A 19,123-nucleotide genomic window follows, 5' to 3' on the forward strand; every position below is an offset into this window, starting at 1 on the left:
CTCCAGGTACACAGCTGCTTACCCACATCTTCCCAATAGGACTAGCGCCTCACTGACTTATGAACTGAAAATTCAGCATTTCAGAAAGGCAGAAACAAGGAAAGTACTCCTGCCAAGCTTCCCCAGGGAGGCTTTGTTTTTTTTTTTATCTCTCAGCAAAAAGTCTAGCCAGACCTTTAGTGCTATATTTCTTGCTCTTGTGTTGAATTACAGGGTTGGGAAGATGATAAAGCACTCACTGTGCAATCATGAGACCCAGTTTCTAATCTGAGTGCAGGGGTACCACCCATGATCCGAGCACAGAGAAGCAGAAATGCCAGCAAGCCAGTGGCTACTTAGCCACTGGGGAGTTCTAAGTTCAGTGAGAAGCCCCGTTCTAAAAAATAAGGTAAAGAATGACTGAGGAAGACTTCTGATGTCAACCTATACAGCCTCCACATGCTCATACATGCATCCGAGCTCACTTGCACATGCACACACACACACACACACCAATGTATACACAAAGGTAGGAACTAAATCAATGAACTCTAGTTATTCCCAGACACAATTCTGCCAAAGGCGTTTCTTCCCTTTGTGAAGCCTGTGTCATAACACATGGAGTATAAGGCATTATTTTCTCAAACTTTGCCCTAGACAAAGTCCAGAGAGTTGAGTCCCTGGCATAATGTATGTCAAAAAAAATCATGGATGAAATTAGTTGAGTCCCCTTGGTCCTTCCAAGGAGCACCCCATCTCAAAATAAATAAATAATTAGATAAAAAAGATGAATAAATTTTAAGAGTGCAGAAACGTGTGTCAGGAAGAACAGACTAAAAGTCCAGGAATTCCTCTCCACACTCTTCCTCCATGAATTAGCTCTTAGGCCTTGAGCAAAGGACTTCAATCTGTCTCTCACATTGGTTTTCTCAGTGTTGAAAAAAAAAAAAAAACGAACGGAGAGGCCTCTAAAAAAACACCTCCTTTCCAAATCCTACGACCCTGAAAATGTCAACCAATAACATCATCTTTCCCCTAGTGCGTCTGGAATGCCACAATGTCTCCGGAATTCTTAGACCCAGGAGATAGATACATTTCAACCTTACACGAGACTCTGGCGCCAGTTAGAAAGCACAATGAGACACTTGTCCTTTGAGATGTAATTTAGAATCATCTCTTGAAATAATTTAGAATCAATGATTCAAGCATGCTGCCATATTTCTGCACAGGCAATAACACTGCCATCCCTCTGTTCTGGGACATGAAAGGCAGAGATGGTTTTTTAATTACACAATCACCAAGAGTGATAATTCAAACACGCACGGATGAAATCCGAGACGAGCTTGGCTGTGCCCATTAAAAGAAAAAGTGACAGTTAGCCCACACTTACTGTAATGATCTCTGTTGTTAATGTGTTTCCTAGAACTCATATTTTATTATTCACAAAAATATTTCTTCTCTGAGGTCTAGAGGTTACTTGCTGCAAGTGACATCTGAGATCTCACCTCTTTTCGTTAGCTAATAATGAACTACCAGCACCTTGGCCGATTTGTATCACTGCAGAGTCCCGTGGGGGTGTGGCTAGGCAAGGTGTCTTGAGCTATTTAAGTGTATTTCATACCCTCGCCTTAGAATTTGTTTTAAATTTTAGGAGATTGGACACTCATTTAGGGAGTTTTGCATGTGTAATTTTACCTTGACCTCACATCTAAAGCATATACCCTCTGGCTCAAAAAGCAGTGTGTGTGTGTGTGTGTGTGTGTGTGTGTGTGTGTGTGTGTGTGTGTGTGTTCATTGTTTTCTATAATGCATCACCTGTTAAATGGTTCATCAGGCATGCACCACCACTATCTATTATTTTATTTAGCACCCTCTCTGTTGTGTCTTGCCCCATACTTTAAGGAGAGATTTCTCCAGAGTTCTGGCAGAGCCTGGGGAACCTGACCCCATTGCACACTAAATGAAGTGTGAAGGTCCTTCTGCATTCCAGTGATTGGCAGCAGCTAGCCTTCGGATGCTAAATGCAAGCAACAGTGGCTACTCCTTTGATTCTCTGTGAGTTGTCCTCTACCCTTCCACCCCAACGCTTTCTCACAACCCTGAGAGGTCAGAGCGCCCGTTTTCTCAAGGTCTCATGAGGGCCTCTGCTTTACACTAATAATGTGAAGAGTTAGCTCTTAGAGCATTGACGGTCAGTAACTATGACAACTATGTCTGCCCTTCTTGCATATGTCACTGCCACCTACAAAGAGGCTCGCCCATAGTGATGGTTTCAAACCAACAGGAGGACAGAGTCAAACGGCTCACAGGCTCAACTCTTCTGATCTGTTCCTTTCTGAAATGGTGGAGAAAGGGCTGTGGCATTGAAGATTGTCACTTGTGCCTACAACTTTCCAGGTCTTACTAACTGTGAGTCTTCAACCAAAGAGTATTTTCTTCTGACTAAGTGTTTGCAAAACTCACCATTTGTTTGCCATGTCCCTAGACTTGTCCAGTTTAGAGCTGAGTTTACACATCTACCTCAAAGCTTGAAGAACTGGTTCCCTACCATATTTCTACTCATAAATTTCTTTTCCTTGTTCAGCTCACGGTCCTATAACAGCTCCCACAAGCAAAGGGCTATGCTACTTGTTGTATCCGATGCTCAGGTGAGGGAGCCCACCATCACAGACTGTGGGGGTGACCACCCCCACACTCTTGGGCCTATCACAGGCATATCTCTAGGTTCTTGTAGAATACTTGCAAAGTTCTACAAACACACACATCATTGGGCTCCTCTCCATCCATAACTCTTTCACCATGCTGCTCCCAAGGTCTCTGACTCCTTCTAGACATTCAAGCCATGCTTTCCAGACCTAATTCCTGTCCCCTAGAACCTAGGGAAGCCTAGGTGCTGAGCAGGCCCTCAAGAACCCAGACATGAGTTAGGTGCAAATCAAGACAGACATATAAATACATAAACACAAGTCAAAAGCCCCATTCCCCCAAAAGACAAGAAAAGTACTACCAGACTCCAAAGAAACTGCTTAGTGATCCTTCTGGAAACAAAGATATTTGGAGTTGAACTTTAACTCGAGTGGGGAAGTTGGGAGAATAAGATCCAGAGGGCAGGCAGGCAGATTATTTCAGACAGCAATCAACAAAAGCAAGAACAAAATCACAGACATCTGACGGAGCCAGGTGCTGGGGGTGGGGCGCAGAAGCTAGAAACACTGCTTGTGAGTCCCCATCATTTTTCTGCTGATGAACTCTGACATAAACAAGCCCAGGACCTGGGATTTCCTGGAAACTTTAGCAAAAGGCACCAGAATCTGTGAAAGGAAAGGGAACTGTCCTAAGACAGGCAGAGTCCTACCTAGGCCATGTGGGACAGAAAATAGGGATATCAAGCATGGTAGGTAAAGCCTTTGGTTCAGGTCGGTGGTTCAGAAATTCATTTCTGATAAATCAAGGCTACATAGAGGAACTCGGTCTGGCCATGTGTCCAACAGGATTCCAGAGAGTACAAACCTGTGACTACTTCAAGAGTAGGGAGGGAGGTGCCACAAGGCCAGGACTCCAGTTCCATAGCTGGAGACCAAACTAAGACATGGTCTCACAGAACACAAGAGTCATGCCTACTGAGTTCTCTCTCAAAGCAAAGTCGCAGTGTGTGGCTTTGGTAGCCCAGCCTTGATGCTGAAGGTCAGTGGGTTCCTTCCTAAGTCAAGAGTTAGGGAAACTTCTAGGTAATTCCCTGAAATCAGAGTCCTGGCCCCTTTACCTATTGATGGACACAAAGCCAACAAGTGGGGAAAATGATAGGACAGCCATCATTCCATCACTTCCCTGTCTTGAGCTCATTATTAACTCCCTATGGAAATCAACAGGAGAAGCCTTAAATGAAAACATGGAGCACACTCTCCATGGGAAATCAGCATGGAAGGGACGATGGTGAACACACTCTGGTCTCCGGTCATGGGACTATCTTTCCTTCCATTACCCAGCTATACCATCAGAGTCTAGTGACAGGCTGAAAGGCAACCTTCTGTCAATGACTTCAGGCTGTTCTTAGGCAGCAGACTGTTTTAATACTCTCTTAGGCTTGTGTACAAGGCAATGAACTACATCAAAAGAGGCAACCGAGAATCAGTGGTATAGGGGGATTCTTGTATGGTCAATTTCACACATCCATTTGGCTGGGCCACGATGCCAATATATTCGGCCACCCGTTATTCTGGATCTTGTTCTGGAAGGGTGTTTGTGAATGAGATTTCCATTGAAATCAATAGGTTTTGAGTAAGACAAATTGCTCTCCTAATGAGTGAGCCTCATCAATCAGGAGAAGACCTGCTTGGAATGAAAGGTTGATGTCCCCCAAGCCAATAGCAGAGGATCTTCAGACTTCATTCACCCCCATTCTGCACCAGACAGTCTTAGGACTCAACCGCAATTATTTCTGTGGCCTCCGGATTTCAGGCTCCTGCCACTAGATTTAGGACTTGCTAAGATTTCACAGTGGTATAAACTATGACTATCTCATTCTATTGGCTCCACATGGTTGGAAGATTCTAATAAGTCTCTTTCCATTCGTTGGAAAGGTCCATGCCATCCAGCTTGGTTCTGAGCAGACTCAAACGCCCCATGCTGCCTTCCTGAAAGAATCCCTATAAGATAATCAAGGGGAGTTCAGTCATAAAAGTGTTTATCTTATAAGAATGAGGACCTGAGTTTGATCACCAGAACCCACATTTAAAAAAATAAAATAAAACAGGTGTTGTGGCCAGCACTTATAATGCTAGTATTTAGGGAGAAATAAACAGCTCTCTGGGGATCAGAATCGCACAGCCCTGCACACTTGGTGACGTCTGGGCCAGAGAAGACACTGTCTCAAGAAACAAAGTGGACAGCACAGGAGGAATGTTACTGAGCTTGACTTCCGGCATCCACAAATGCATGCATACACATGCATGTATGTATACACACACACACACACAGAGAGAGAGAGAGAGAGAGAGAGAGAGAGAGAGAATATCAAGGGGGCAATCATCAAAGGTGACCACTGTTAGCAGGACAACCTTAGTAATAAAGTTCAAGAAGAGAAATTGGTAGCCAATAGTCAAGTTCCTTCCAACAGACACAGGACCAACACAAAGCGCCCTTGCTTCTGTAAGAGCAAACACATAAAAGGTCCTTCTAGGGATGGTGGGGTATCCAAGAAGAGCAACCACGGCCACCTGTCAACCTGGAACTGAGAAATATCCCCCTACCAGAACACATCTGACAGGAAAGAGAAATGAGCTCAACCACTCGGTGAGAATAGTGCAGAAATAACAGAATTGTTCTGTCTTGATGGATGATCTAATAAAATTATATAAAATGAAACAATAAAACAAAATCACCACATACAGTTCTATTTTTCTCATGCTATAAAGTAGATTCTTGTATGGAGTGGAAGGCTAGACTGTGTAACTTTTGACTGTAGGGAACAATAAAAAGAAACACAATGACAATGGTCCTTTGTCGCTGCAACTACTTAAGTCACTGTATCTGCCCAGAGAAGGGCCACAAAAAGATACAGAACTCAAACAAATGAAAAAAGATAGCTACCTTTCCATTCCACCTCCTCTCCCACCCCCTACCCCCATTCTTGTCATAGCTAGTAGCCCTGTTTACAGGAGACAGTTCCTTCCTGGATAAGAACACACCACGTGGTGTTAGGTCTCCAACAGACATGGTAATCATTGGCTCAGGGGTTGGGGATGCAGTTCAGTCTGTAAAGTGCCTGCACACATGCATGTGGACCCATGTTCAGTTCCAAGAACCTGTATAAAACGTCAGGTACAATGATGCATACTTGTGGTTCCAGCACAATGGAGACAAGATCCTTTGGGCTCATTGCCTAACCAACTAGTTTCATTGGTAAGCCTCAAGCCCAGCAAGAGATCCTGACTCAAAAATTAAAATGTAGATGACTGAGGCAGACACCTAAGGTTGGCCTCTGACCACCCATGTACAAACAAATATGCAAGTGCGTATCCCACAGGTCTACACGAACATGTACACATGCACAGATACAAATGAAGGCATACACACTCACAGATACATATGAATGAGCCCACATGTGCAGAAACACATGAGTGTGCACTCACACGCAGATACACATGCACACTGGCTCCGATAAGCTGACTGATCACAACATTCTGAAGGCAAATGCAAAGCCAATAGCAGTGAGACTCCACAGTTGACCGAGTGCGGGGAGATGGCAGGGCTGGAGGAGGAGATAGCTGCACAGCATTAGAAGCTCTTCAGAGAAGCCCAGGTCCCCAGTGAAGATGTGCTCACTCTGAAATGACCTGCCAAGATGACTGTGGGCTCCCCACCACAGCTTTTGAGTCTTTTTATTCTGTGTTTGGCAAGCTTTTCAAAGCTATCTGCCAGGTGCTAAACACCTCTCCAGCCTTTCCAATGAATCTGAATGCAAGCAGTGTCTCCTGGCTAGAGCCGCCTCCTAGGAGTTCCATATTTTCAGTGCATGCCCACAACATGTGCTTGCAACATGATGCCTGCCTTCTACTGTAACATTTCCCTGAAGGGCCAGCCATTGGAAAACTAAGAGGAAAATGAGGCCTCCCGCTTCATCAGCCACTGGCCCATCTCTTCCATTTCTGGGCATACGCACAAAGGACTCCATATTCTACCACAGAGATACTCGCTCAGTCATGTCCATTCTGCTCTGTTCACAGTAGTCAGGAAATGGAGTTAGCCTAGATGCCCATCAGCAGATGGATGGATAATAAAAATGTGATAAACACACACATGACAGAAACACTCAATTGTAAAGAAAAATGAAAACTTCCGAAATGAATGGAACTGGAAGATAATATGTTAAGTGGGGTAGCATAGGCTCAGAAAAACAAAGTCTGCATGCTCCCTCTCACACATGGATCCCAGCCTCTGTGATAGTTTATGGAGCAGTGAGTGCGGTCAGAGGCCAGGAAACCAGAAAGGGGCCTGTGAAAGGGAGAGAGAGAAAGAAATGGGGTGGGCAATGAAGCACAGGCGGTATGGAAATGAAAGAATGTTGGGGGTGAGGGGTGCAAGCAGGGAGTGCGGAGACAGGAGAGAGGGTTTCAAGGAGGGCAGATCAGCCACAAAGGAAGTATATAGGAGAAAGTCATAAGGAAATCTGTCACTTTGTCAGTTAGTTTTAAAAAAGAAGATAAAACACATTTTTAAAAAACTTGCAAAGTGGCAGTGGTCATTTGAGACAGTTCTTCTTTGCTGATGCTGCCTTTGTCGGAACTAATCAGGCCTCAGACCAATTCAGTGGGGACAGTAAGGGTGGGGGCTGTGCACATCTTCCCCACAGGCTCCTGTGGCAGCCATGACACTTTCCATCACTTCTCACTCTTCCTCTCTTCTGGGACTACTTCACTGAGCAGGTTCTGCATTGCTTCCTCATCTCCTCTACAGCTGTCAGCCCAGGACTCACCCGTCATGAGGGAATACACACTCAGTATCTTCTAGATTTCCCCCCATAAAAGGCCCTGATAAAAAGGATGGTCTTTGGAAGGGAAGCAGGCTGTCCTGAAGGGGCAGACATGGAAGAACCTCTTGGCTTTGGAGGTGTTGCTTGGTCATGCCTCCCCTCCTGCTTCTCCACATTCTCTCTCTTCCTCCTCAGTAGAAGGGATAACGGCACTGGCTCAGTTTCTCCTCACATCTGCTTCCTCAGATTCACCAGAAATGAGCATTCCCACTTTGACCTGAGTTCCTTACCGCACTCTGCCTCTTTCAGGGAACATCTCACAAGACAGTGGCCTATTTAAGCAATTGCAATATCAAGTCTAAAACAGTAAAATTGCACGTTTTCCATGTGACAATTACCATTCCAAAGCCTCTTCCTTTTGTTAAAGAGTCCCATTCCCTTCACTCGTCAAAGTTCACACCTCTGTTATAAAATATACTAACATTAGCCAAGAAAATTTAACTACTTATCCCCTAAAAGCAGCCTTAAACAAGTCACAGCCTTGTGGTATTTAGAGAACCCGTGTTTGTTTAACTATTACTCTGGTGGAAATATGCATATAAATGAAGAGAAGAAAATAAACAAGAATATGGGAGAGACAGAAGTAGGAAGCAGTGGGAGGAATGGGTACCCCCAGTGGAACAGGTACCCAGATTAATAACATTGTCACCCCTTCTGGGAGCTTCAGTTGGTGCCTAGAGCCCATCTTCCAAAAAGGCTTGAAGGGAGCCTGAGACTCAGGGATAATGGTCCCAGTGAATATAATGGCCCTTTGCTGGCCTGGTAGCTGACTCCTGCCCATACTGGAAGGAAGGAAGAAGGCAGGAGAGAAAACTCTCTGTAGGCCTTGCCCCACTCCCAAGAGACCTAGTGCCATGGGACCACAGCTACCAAAGAAAATGGGAACAGGACACAGGTCCTCCATGGTGTTTATGATGCCGCACCTCAAAGGTGAAATCTACTAGGTCATCCTCTTCTCCACACCTTCTCTTGCTGTTCTCTCACTTCCGTAACTACCCTGAGGAGGGGGACAGCCACGGTTTTAAAATCTGAGAAATAAATGAGTGTGATGACTTTTGCTTTCTTCTGTTTTTCTTGATTCTGCTACCAGAAGTAACCTCAACTTTGTGCTTATTCAAGAAGGTCTCTATCAATGCATAGAACTTACCCCAGTGACTTTAAAAATCATATGGAAAAGCATCTATCTATATGTTGCCTACTCATATATACAAATACATATTTGTTTAGTTATAGTAATATGTAGAAGCTACCACATGTCCCTTACCTCCGATGGCTTCGTGGCACATTTTCCTCTTCCTGAACACTCTAAGTCATTCGAGTGACTGCCCCCAGGCACACAGGTGCTGGCCTTCACCACCAGAGTTAAACGCAAGGCCACGATGGACTTAGCAACAGAATCATTCACAAAACCTAAAAGGAAACAGGACAACAAGAAATGTAAAGCAAGTTCTTCCAACACACTTTCAACACAACTAGAATTTTGCCTAGGCTGAACTTAGTCTGATAGTCAGATAGTAACATGGAGGGATAAACTAAGGCACACAGCTTCTGTCCATTCAGACCTTGGGTCCCTCAATGCACCAGTCTCTCCAAGCTTCATAGGAATTTATCAAAGACAAAGAAGGGGCGTATCAGGCACACCATTATCACTTTGTTCCTCTCCTGCCCTTGTCCTGTGAGAGACACTTCCCTTGCCAGTCCCACCTCTGTGTTTCATTTTAGAATTCAGATTCTGAGTTTGCACCCTGCTCTTCACCCACAGAGAAAATGCATGTGTTACTCATTGCTTCCTTCTCCTGAGTACTCTGAACAGTCAAAAGTTCTGGAAATTTCTGAAGATCCCACCTTGTATCAGCTCATCCCAGAGAGTGCCATGTTAGGCAACTCACATCTGCATGTAACTCTAGCTCCAGGAAATTTGACACTTTCTTCTGGCCTCTACAGGCATGTACACACACACACACACACACACACACATACACACACACACACAAACACACAAAGAGATATTCTTGCTATATAACTTTAGATAGATAGATAGATAGATGATAGATAGATAGATAGATAGATAGATAGATAGATAGATAGATAGAATGCAAAAAGATAATTCTTTTGTGTAAGCCATGTATGATTTAATTTTCATGTAATGAAGTTTTCAAGATTCTATTCTCACTTATGTTTCAGGTATCATGACATCGCGCAGGCATTGTCAGACTAGATACCTATAATGCATAATCCCAGAAGGGTTTCATGGTTACTGTATTCAAGTTCTTTTAACGATCTATTCCTCTCATGGTCCTGAGGCACAGGAAAGTACAGACTTACATTTTTTTTCTCCTGAGTACATTGCAGTAAAATAAGAAACTGAGTAAGAAACAGCCTGTCTTGGGTCTGTCTTGTCTGCAGGACAGTTGGCATCCTCTCCTTAATGATGGTCACTTAAGAACATGTTGCTTCTGTAGATGAGAAATCAGCAACCCTCTATAGTGTTCTCAGTTTTGACACCCTTGCACTTCAGAGGTGCCATGTATTATTTCCTAAGGCTCATTAGCACAGATTTGATCAAAGTGTTCCTTGACATACTCGGTTCATTTTCCATTCCTTTAAATGCTAGGTGGAGGACAATCACAGAGCAAAGCATGAAGCAGACCTTGAATTGGGAGGGATGAAGGGAGTTATTCCCTGACAGAATAAGTGGGTTGTCAGGAATGTTGAGGTGATGGAGGAAGGTCATTGGTTAAATAAAGAAACTGCCTTGGCCCTGATTGGTTAGAACATAGGTGGGTGGAGTAAACAGAACAAAATGCTGGAAGGAAGAGGAAGTGAACTCAGAAACCATGCAGCTCCTCTCAGAGACACCATGCTCCACTCTCGATAGCTCTGCTCTCTGAGGCAGACGCATGAAGCTCAGACCCAGGACGGACGGACGCTAGAATCTTCCTGGTAAGCGCACCTCATGGTGCTACATAGATTATTACATAGATTATTACATAGATTATTAGAAATAGGTTAAGAAATTGAAACTAATGGGCCAAGCAGTGTTTAAATGAATACAGTTTGTGTGTTGTTACTTCGGGGCATAAGCTAGCCAGGCGGCCTGGGTGCTGGGGACACAGCCCCGCCGCTCCTATTACAACATTGAGGAGGCCCTCTGCTCTCAGAAACTAGTCCTCAACTGTGGGAAGTTAGTTTCTGGGCTGCACTCCTGTTACTTCCTGAACAGCCAGGCAAGTCTTGGTGATACTATACCAGCTCCCCATATGCCCTGCACAGACATTGTGGCAACTTGTTAGCCCAGTGGAGACCAGAAGTAGGTTTCTGGTACAGTGTGGTGTTTTCATTCATGGGGAGAAGGTTGCTTTCTTCCTAGTATTTCCTATTGAACCTCTGTTGTTGAGAGGTTTTAGGGAAGAAGGAAGCAGATAGTTTGTTCCTTAGAGTCTCTGTACTCTGCAGAAACACCCTGCAGACCCCAACTCTGTCAACACTTTCCCCAATCACCCTTGCTGGCCATGATCCTGCTTCTTCCACTCAGAAACCAGAGATCCCTCTCTGATCTCACCTCCCTTGGGGGCTTTCCCTCGATATTCCAGTGCGTTCTGAGCTTGTCTGGGTCTGCCCATGCTCAAGCATACGTCATGCACCAGTCCCTGACAGTTCTGTCTTAGATGGCTCCTTCTTACGCCACCCTACTGACACCTCCTTGGTGACAAAGAACAGGTCTTGGAGAAGGGATGAGTAATGGGTCAAGACATGGTACACAGAGCCAAAGCAGCAAAAATGGTGCCCCCCCTCCAAAAAGTTCCATAATGCCTTATGAAATATGTACTGTCCACTGGGGCGGGGGGCTGTGTGTGCGTGTAGGGGCGTGTCATGGATATTCATGTGAGCGCATGGCCATGAGAAGGCGTTATAACAACCTCAGGTATTGTTCCTTGAATGTTTGTTGCCTTTATTTTCAGATAGGTCTCTCTTGCCCGGCACACACAAAGTAGGCTAGGCAGGGTGACCAACAAGTGCTCGGCATCCAGCTGTTGCTGCTTCCCTACCTCTGGGACTGAAAGACCATATCACCACACCTAACTTTTATTACACAAATTCTCAGGGTCAAAGTCATATGATTTCAAAGCAAGCACTTCACCAAAGAGCCATCATGCCAGCCCATGTTCTATTCAAATCCTGAAGAACGGCAATCATTGGCATGCAAAATCTTAGGTTATTAGCACCTTACACTTACCCTTGTGGATAAAAGTTGTAAAAAAAAAATTGAGATCTTATCCCCAGTGATGTTTTTACACATAAATAATAGAGACAAAATATGCTATCAGTCATTATAAAAATGGTTTTCATATCTTTGCTTTGTTCTTACATTTCACATTAAATACTTTTAATTTTCTAAAACTTACTTCATCTGTTCACTGAATATTTAGAACACATAGTGCTCTACTTTCTTCCAAAGACTATGCTTTAAAATTCTATTCAGCTATTAAATTCATTTAGCCAGCAATAATTCAGACAAGTACGTAGTTAAAAGTACACAATATGTAGTTTCACATAATTTGCTCCCATTTCCTCAATGAGCACTGGAGGAGCCCACTTCTACAAATGAGGTGGCCAAGCGGACTATGAGAACAAAAAGACAAGCCACCCTTGCTTCCGGTCACTCTAACCTTTTCAGTCAAAAGTAATGGTTTCTTAAGCAGTGTTGAAACTAGTAGCTTCAGCCAGGCCTTGGAGTACAGGCCTGTAATCCCAGCTACTCATGAGGCTGTGGTGGGAAAAGGACAAGCCCAAGGCTGGCCTCAGCAATTTAGTAAGACTGTCTCAAAAAAACATAGAAATCTCAATGGTAGAAGAATTGCCTAGCATGCATAGGATAGGTCCAGTACTCAAAAATGAAGAAAGAAGCTTCAAAATCTTGCAGAACATTCCCCAAACTCCATATTTCCAGAACCAAACATACATAACAAAGAATCTGTGATTTGGAGTAGAATCCTGGCAGATATGTTTTTGAAAAGGATTCCTGGGAGCTGGAGCTGGCTCGGTGGCTAAAAGTGATGGCTGCTCTTGGGTTCAGTTCTCGGCACCCATATTGTACAGCTCACAGTTGCCTATAATTCCAAGGCCATGGGAATCTGAGGCCCTCTCTGGACCCATGGGCACCGGCACTCACATATGTACACATAGTGGTATTTTGCTTGTAACCTAGTAAATAAAGCTTGCCTGAGAGATCAGAGAAGCAGTGCAGTCAGTCATTAGAGAGACCTTTTACTGAAGCATCAGACTAAAGAGGTGATACTGTCTCTGTGAACCCTCAGACTGCTCAGACTGCATCCTCAGACTGCCTCCTCAGACTGCATCCTCAGACTGCCTCCTTAGACTGCCTCCTCAGACTGCCTCAGAGCTCCTGTTTCCTCCCACCCTTAAATTCCTCTCTCTGCCCAGCCATATCCCTTCCTGTCTCCATCTCCCTGGTGCTGGGATTAAAGGTGTGAGCCACCACCACCTGACTTTGTTTCTCTTTGAGACTGGATCAGTCTAGTGTAGCCCTTGAACTCACAGAGATCCATCTGCCTCTGTCCCCCGAGTGCTAGGATTAAAAGTGTGTGCCACCATGGCCTGTCTTCTATGGCTAACTAGTGGCTTAGCTCTGCACTCTGATCTTCAGGCAAACTTTATTTGTTAGGTTGCAAATAAAATTTCACCATATGTACATCCTCACACACAGACACCTTCATAAATGCATAATTAAAAAAGACAAAGATTCCCCGGCATAATTCAGGCATGTGCTTCCAGTTAAAAATCTGGTAGAAGGGAGCCTAGCCAGTTTGGATGTTCACCTTCCTAGACATGGACAGAGGTGGGAGGACCTTGGACTTTCCACAGGGCAGGGAACCCTGACTGCTCTTTGGATTGGAGAGGGAGGGGGAGAGGAGTGGGGGGAGGGGGAGAAGAGTGGGGGGAGGGGGAGGGGAGTGGGAGGCGGGGGGGAGGCGGAAACTTTTTTTTTTCCTTTTCTCAATAAAAAAAGAAAAAGAAAAAAAATCCAAAAAAAAAAAAAATCTGGTAGAAAAACTAATAAATGACCTCATAATGTCATTGAAATGACAATCATTTGGAATGGGAGGCATTCGTGCAAGCCTCCTGGATTGCGTTTTATTCATGTGGTTTTGGAATCTAAGCAACTTGTCTTTACTCCCCTGCTCACTATGTATGTCTGAAATTCTTAGTGCAACTCAGAAAGGAAGAACTTTGTGTTGTCTGTATATGCTTAACAAAACCATGAGTATTGGGGCCTTAAAGCCCTACTAAACTATTAATGAAATTGTACCTGTCCCAGTTAGAGGCATTTCTTTAAATAAAACTTTGTAATGTGGAGACTGGGTGGGGGAATGGTTATGTCACTAAAGTGCTAGCTAGGCAAGCTTGGGGACAGACCTAAGTTCCCAACACTAAATTTTAAGGAGAGGCAGGGGGTGGGGCAAGCCAGGTATGGAGACTCTGCTTGCAGCCCCCACATTGGAGAGGAGATATGGGATGATCCGTGGGTCTTGCTGGCCCACCAGTCTAGCCATGGCAGAATCCCAGAGTCAGCGAAAGATTGTTTCAGAAAAGAAGAGCAATTGGGATTAGTGGCACGGGGTTGAGAGCAATGGCCGCTCTTGAAGACCTGAGTTTGATTCTCAGCACCCACATGGAGGCTCTGTACCTAGTCTCAGAGGATCCAGGTCCTCTTCGGGCCTCTGCATTCACATGTTAAACAAACATATTTGCAGGCAAAACATCTATACACACAAAATAAAATGAAAAAAATAAGAGCAATTGGGAAGGATACCCCATGCATACATATATGCACATACATACACATGCATGAACACACACACACATAGTGTTCTCAAATTCATTTACATCATCATAGTACCTGTTGCTACCCAGTCACGTTCTCCAGTCCCTTAAACCGAGTCACTGAAACGAAGAGCTTCTGTGCACGACCCTGTGTGCAGGCACTGAGAACAGTAGCTAGTTACTGTCACCAGGTCAGAGTGCAATCTCACTAAGTTTTTGCACCTCCCTTTGGTGATGTCTATGGGACGTGCCTGGAATACCCCAGAGTGAAAGCAGTTAGTCCTGTGCAATTTTTCCATCAAACAGCTGTTAAGTCTGGAGCATAGCCCCCCTGGCCTGGAAGTTGCATTAGTCTGGACTCCAAATTCCAGCATGCCAGGGGCATTAAATACCACAGAGTATTTAAGTGGGCTCCCAGAGGAGAAACACGTGGCTCTGGGTTTACATATGCTCCCTGCTTTCCTGTCTCCCGGCCATGCACTTGGCCACCCGAGAGTGTCGTATTTAATAAAACGATGGGCATTTTAATTCAGCTTTATCTGATCTAATTGGATTTCTTTGCGCCGGCAGAGCCACCCCTCAGGATTTTTTTTTTTTTCTTAACAACAACAACTAAGTCAGAGCAAAGGAGCACTTAGGAAATTCCATGTGCCCCTTCCAGGAAGAATCCAAAATGAAGCAGAATTCACTCCATGAAAGGAGGCTCTTTGGGGCCGTGATCGTCTGAGAGCAGCTAGAAACCAGTATGATCCCTGTCACAGCATCCTGGCATGCTTAGAGGAAACATACAGTATGTGGTGCCACTCTACCTTCCGTAAGATATGAAATCAGTGTATTAGGAAACGAAGTCCCCATTTCATTTAGGGGGAAAAACCCTACATCAAACATCCCATGTGGCTGACTGTTTAACTGGAACCTCCAAGGTTGTTGAATGTTGGAATTTTGTATCTTGAGTGGTCGCTAACCCAAAATAACTGTGTATTGCCCGCCTTTGTTTTTTGACCTATTATCCTTGAGGCTTAAATTAGGTAAATCCTTTGGGGGTATACAAATAGAGCCCTGGCTTCCACCAACCCAAAGGTCAAGAATGTCATGAGATAGCATCAGAGTTCAACAGCAAAGATTCCCCTTGCTTTGTGGGAACCTACCTACTTGATATTCCCATCAACATGTTTGAAAAGCCTCTTGATGTATGCTATCCTTCGTCCTGTTATTTTAAGAACTTCATGAAGCTGTTGGAACATTGGAACATGATATTTGGATTTGGGGGAACCTGACCTGCGTTCTCATGCCCTGCTCGCCCATATTCAACTCCAGAATAAACTATCTCTCATCCCCTTTGAGATGAGAACTGTGTTCTTACAATGATGATATGGAATACAATTCCTAATATACACCCATTGTGGTAGTCTGAAATAAAATGGCCCCCAAAGAGAGTGGCACTTGTTGGAGGAAGTAAGTCGCTATGGGGGTGGGCTTTGAGGTCTCTTTTACTCAAGTTTCTCTCAGTGTGACAGTCAGTTGACTTCCTGTTGTCTGCAAGATGTAGCACTCTCAGCTCCAGCACCATGTAGACCTGCTCGTTGCCATGATCGCCTTCATGATCATAATTGACTGAGCCTCTGAAACTGTTAAGTGAGTCACCCTCAATTAAATGCTTTCTTTATAAGAGTTGCTACGGTGATGGCATCTCTTCATGGCAGTAGCAAACCCTAACTAAGACAGGCACTTAGGAAGGATTGTCTCCACTCCAGCACTATGAGAGCCAGGGGCCAGACAAAAGCTGTCAATAAAGAAGGAGCTCTGGAGCCTCTTTCAGTACCAGAATTTTCTGTGGTCTTTAAAAACACTCAGGAACTTGTGGCACACAAGAGGCTAAGAAGGTGTTCTAGTTGGGAGAGGGAGGAGAGTGAGTGGGGGAGCAGGAGGGGAATGGGAGGAGGGGAGGAAGTATAAATTTTTGAATGGAAAAAAATAAAAAAGGTGTTCTAGTTGTAGCCTTACAGAAACTAAAAACAAGAGAGAAGGATAGGAGATAATTATTAATTCAAAGAGAGACAAGAGGAAGTAGGGCAGAGAAAAGGGAAGATAAACCAAGTCTTTCATGTAGATTGGACAAAGGGTGTGAGGGAAAAGAAGAAATAACATCTGATATAAACAGTTGTATCTGGTGAGTAAAGGGGTCAAGATTTCTATTGTAAACATTAAATCTGAAATGCCTTCCAGATTTAAATATATGAATATTCAGACTTTGTTGTGCATAAAGGATATACAAAGAATAAACTTGAAAAATACACCTTATCAAGTTTCTATATTTTCTTTTTAAATTTTTACTTTTGAATAAAAGAGCAATCTTTAATTGTGTTGCTTGAGAATTTCACATGTGAGACAATGTGTTTCATCAAATCCAACCCTCCAACCCTCCCTCTATCCTCCCGTTCCTCCAGCATCCTCCCTCAAATGCACCTCTCATTTGCTCTTGTCTTATAATCACATACACGCACAATTAGAGTTCAGTTGGAGATGCCCATATGTATGTTGGTGTCAGGCTGACCACAAGGTCATGGATACCAGGAGGCTTGCTCCCGAAATGCTGATGAGACCCCAATGGGGCAGTCAAGCTGATGTGATGGCCAGACACAGGACATGGGTAGCTGGGAACATGAGGGCTTATGGAAAGCTTGGTGCCGTCTATACACAGACGATAGCAAATGTACAGGAACAGAGAAGGTGCTACAGGGGAGAGAAGAGAGGAGTGGGGACTCAGCACCAAGACCAGAGATTAGTGTCTGGGTAAACGGAGCTGTTTCCTTGGTTTTTGTTGGTTGTTGGTTTGTTTTTGTTGCTGTTGTTCAGGTTTTTGTTTGGGTTTTATTGTTGTTGTTTTGATGTTTTTGAGACACAGTCTCTCTCTGTAATCCTGATTGTCCTGGATTTTTCTGTGTAGACAAAATTGGCCTCAAACTCACAGATTCTCCTGCCTCTGCCTTCCAAGTGCTGGGACTAAAGGCACGTGCCACTACACCCAGCCTATAAATCGAATTGTGTATCAATACCAGGCCATAATTATACAAAACACACACACACACAAAAACAACTACAAAATGTTTTCAACTGCTGAATTGGTGAGAAAAGTTAAGATTTCTATTTCTTTTTTTCTTCTTTTTATTTATTTTATTTTATTGGTAGTATGGTGGTTTGCATTTTGGTCTGCTAGTTACTTTGTGTGTTTGTGTGGGTGTTTGAGACAGGGTCTCTGGTGTTCCCAGGCTAGCTTTGAATACACAGAAATCCTCCTGAACTGCAGGTGTGAGCTGCCATGCCCCACATGAGATTTCTTACAAAGCACAGAGAACTACACTAGGTTAGGACTATGACTGTATGTATCACAGAGAAAATTTTGGTCCATGGTGGGAATGGGTCTTGAGCTCTCTGCAGAGTTCAACTTGTCATTTAGATACTGGAAAAGGAAAAAGGAGGCTCGAAGGAAAACAGATGTTGAGCAACTCACTTCTGTCTGGAATGTGGTTGGATGATTTCCCTACTGTGGTCTAAAACGGTGAAAGCAACACTACAAAGGTTACCCAGGATCTGTTAACACCCACAAGGAACTAGTTAGGATGACAAATAAAAGTTGGACCCCCCCATTTCTCCTCTCCTGCCTCCCCCATCTTCCCAAAACACTAAGGCACACAGTGCTCTTGCTGCTGCCTAGGGGTGCTCATTAACACAGTAAGGAAGTGTTCTCCAATCATTACAGGGCCTCTTACAAAGCCCCCCTTGGTGCAAATGAGAAGTGAAGGAGGGTCCAGCCATTATCCTTGGAATGCAGTGGTCAAGCATCAATTAAAGTGCAGGGAATGGCTGGCTTCAGGCCATTAACTGTTTATTTTACTGCCTTCTTCTCTAAGGCTAATGCTAAAGAGTCTTAAATGGACTTTGTAGTTAACACCTCATTGGGATTAATAGCAAAGGGGATTTGCACAACTCACTTTAGTCGTTTAGTTCAAGATCATTTTCCTCCCTCTTAAAGGGAAAGGGCACATGGAAAATAAAAACTCTGACCATAAATTCTTAAGCTGTAGGAGCTCAAAATAGATTGCACCAAGTTTGCCTATTAGTGCGTGGAGTCATTTGGCACAAACTTATAACCTATAAATACCGTTCTCAACTCAGGAAGTCCCAAAGCATGGATGTTTTCAAATAGCAGCTTCCTGCTGAGAACCTAGGGCTCTGGCATTAACTGGGACACTGGGAAAGTCAGCACACAATGACCACATCTTATTCCATTAGGCACGGGGTGTGTGTGTGTGTGTGTGTGTGTGTGTGTGTGTGTGTGTGTGTGTGTGGAATGGCCACACCTGTGCCAGGCTAGTGCAAAGCATAGTAAGTCAGGAAGGATTCTGCCTGCATCTGTGACCCAACACTTGGAGACAGGGTAACAAAACAGAAGAAATCAACTCTTTGATAGTGTCAGGCCAGGAGCAAAGAGCTTCCTTTCTGGGTGTGAGCTCCTGGCAAGATTAAGTTTGGGGCTAACACTCCTCGACAGTAGGAACCCAGCTCCTCTTCAGTCATGTTTTATGAATAGAATCCAGATCACGTGGTAAACTAGGAGGAGGTACTGGATTACTCCTTCTAAAACATCCTCCCAGTGCTAATATAATTGTGCTGAACCCAGTGAAGAACCTGGTGGCACACTATAGACTCGGGACCTCATTGCTGTTGTTCCTTTTGGAAACTACAGCTCCCAGATTCCTCCTGGAT

General features: G+C 44.2%; 1 protein-coding gene across 1 annotated transcript in view; it reads right to left on the minus strand.

Annotated features, from left to right (window-relative positions):
* The window catches only part of Dner (delta/notch like EGF repeat containing), a 296,201-nt gene that overhangs the window by 132,467 nt on the left and 144,611 nt on the right, over nucleotides 1-19,123 (minus strand). Inside the window, exon 5 of the mRNA XM_050154164.1 lies at nucleotides 8,775-8,920. Coding sequence (XP_050010121.1) covers nucleotides 8,775-8,920 — 146 coding nt within the window. The remainder of the gene's footprint in view (nucleotides 1-8,774; nucleotides 8,921-19,123) is intronic.

This window comes from Alexandromys fortis, unplaced genomic scaffold, assembly GCF_014885135.2.
Source record: "Alexandromys fortis isolate MF-2015 unplaced genomic scaffold, M_Fortis_MF-2015_v1.1 scaffold_40, whole genome shotgun sequence".
In the NCBI taxonomy this organism is placed as follows: Eukaryota; Metazoa; Chordata; class Mammalia; order Rodentia; family Cricetidae; genus Alexandromys; species Alexandromys fortis.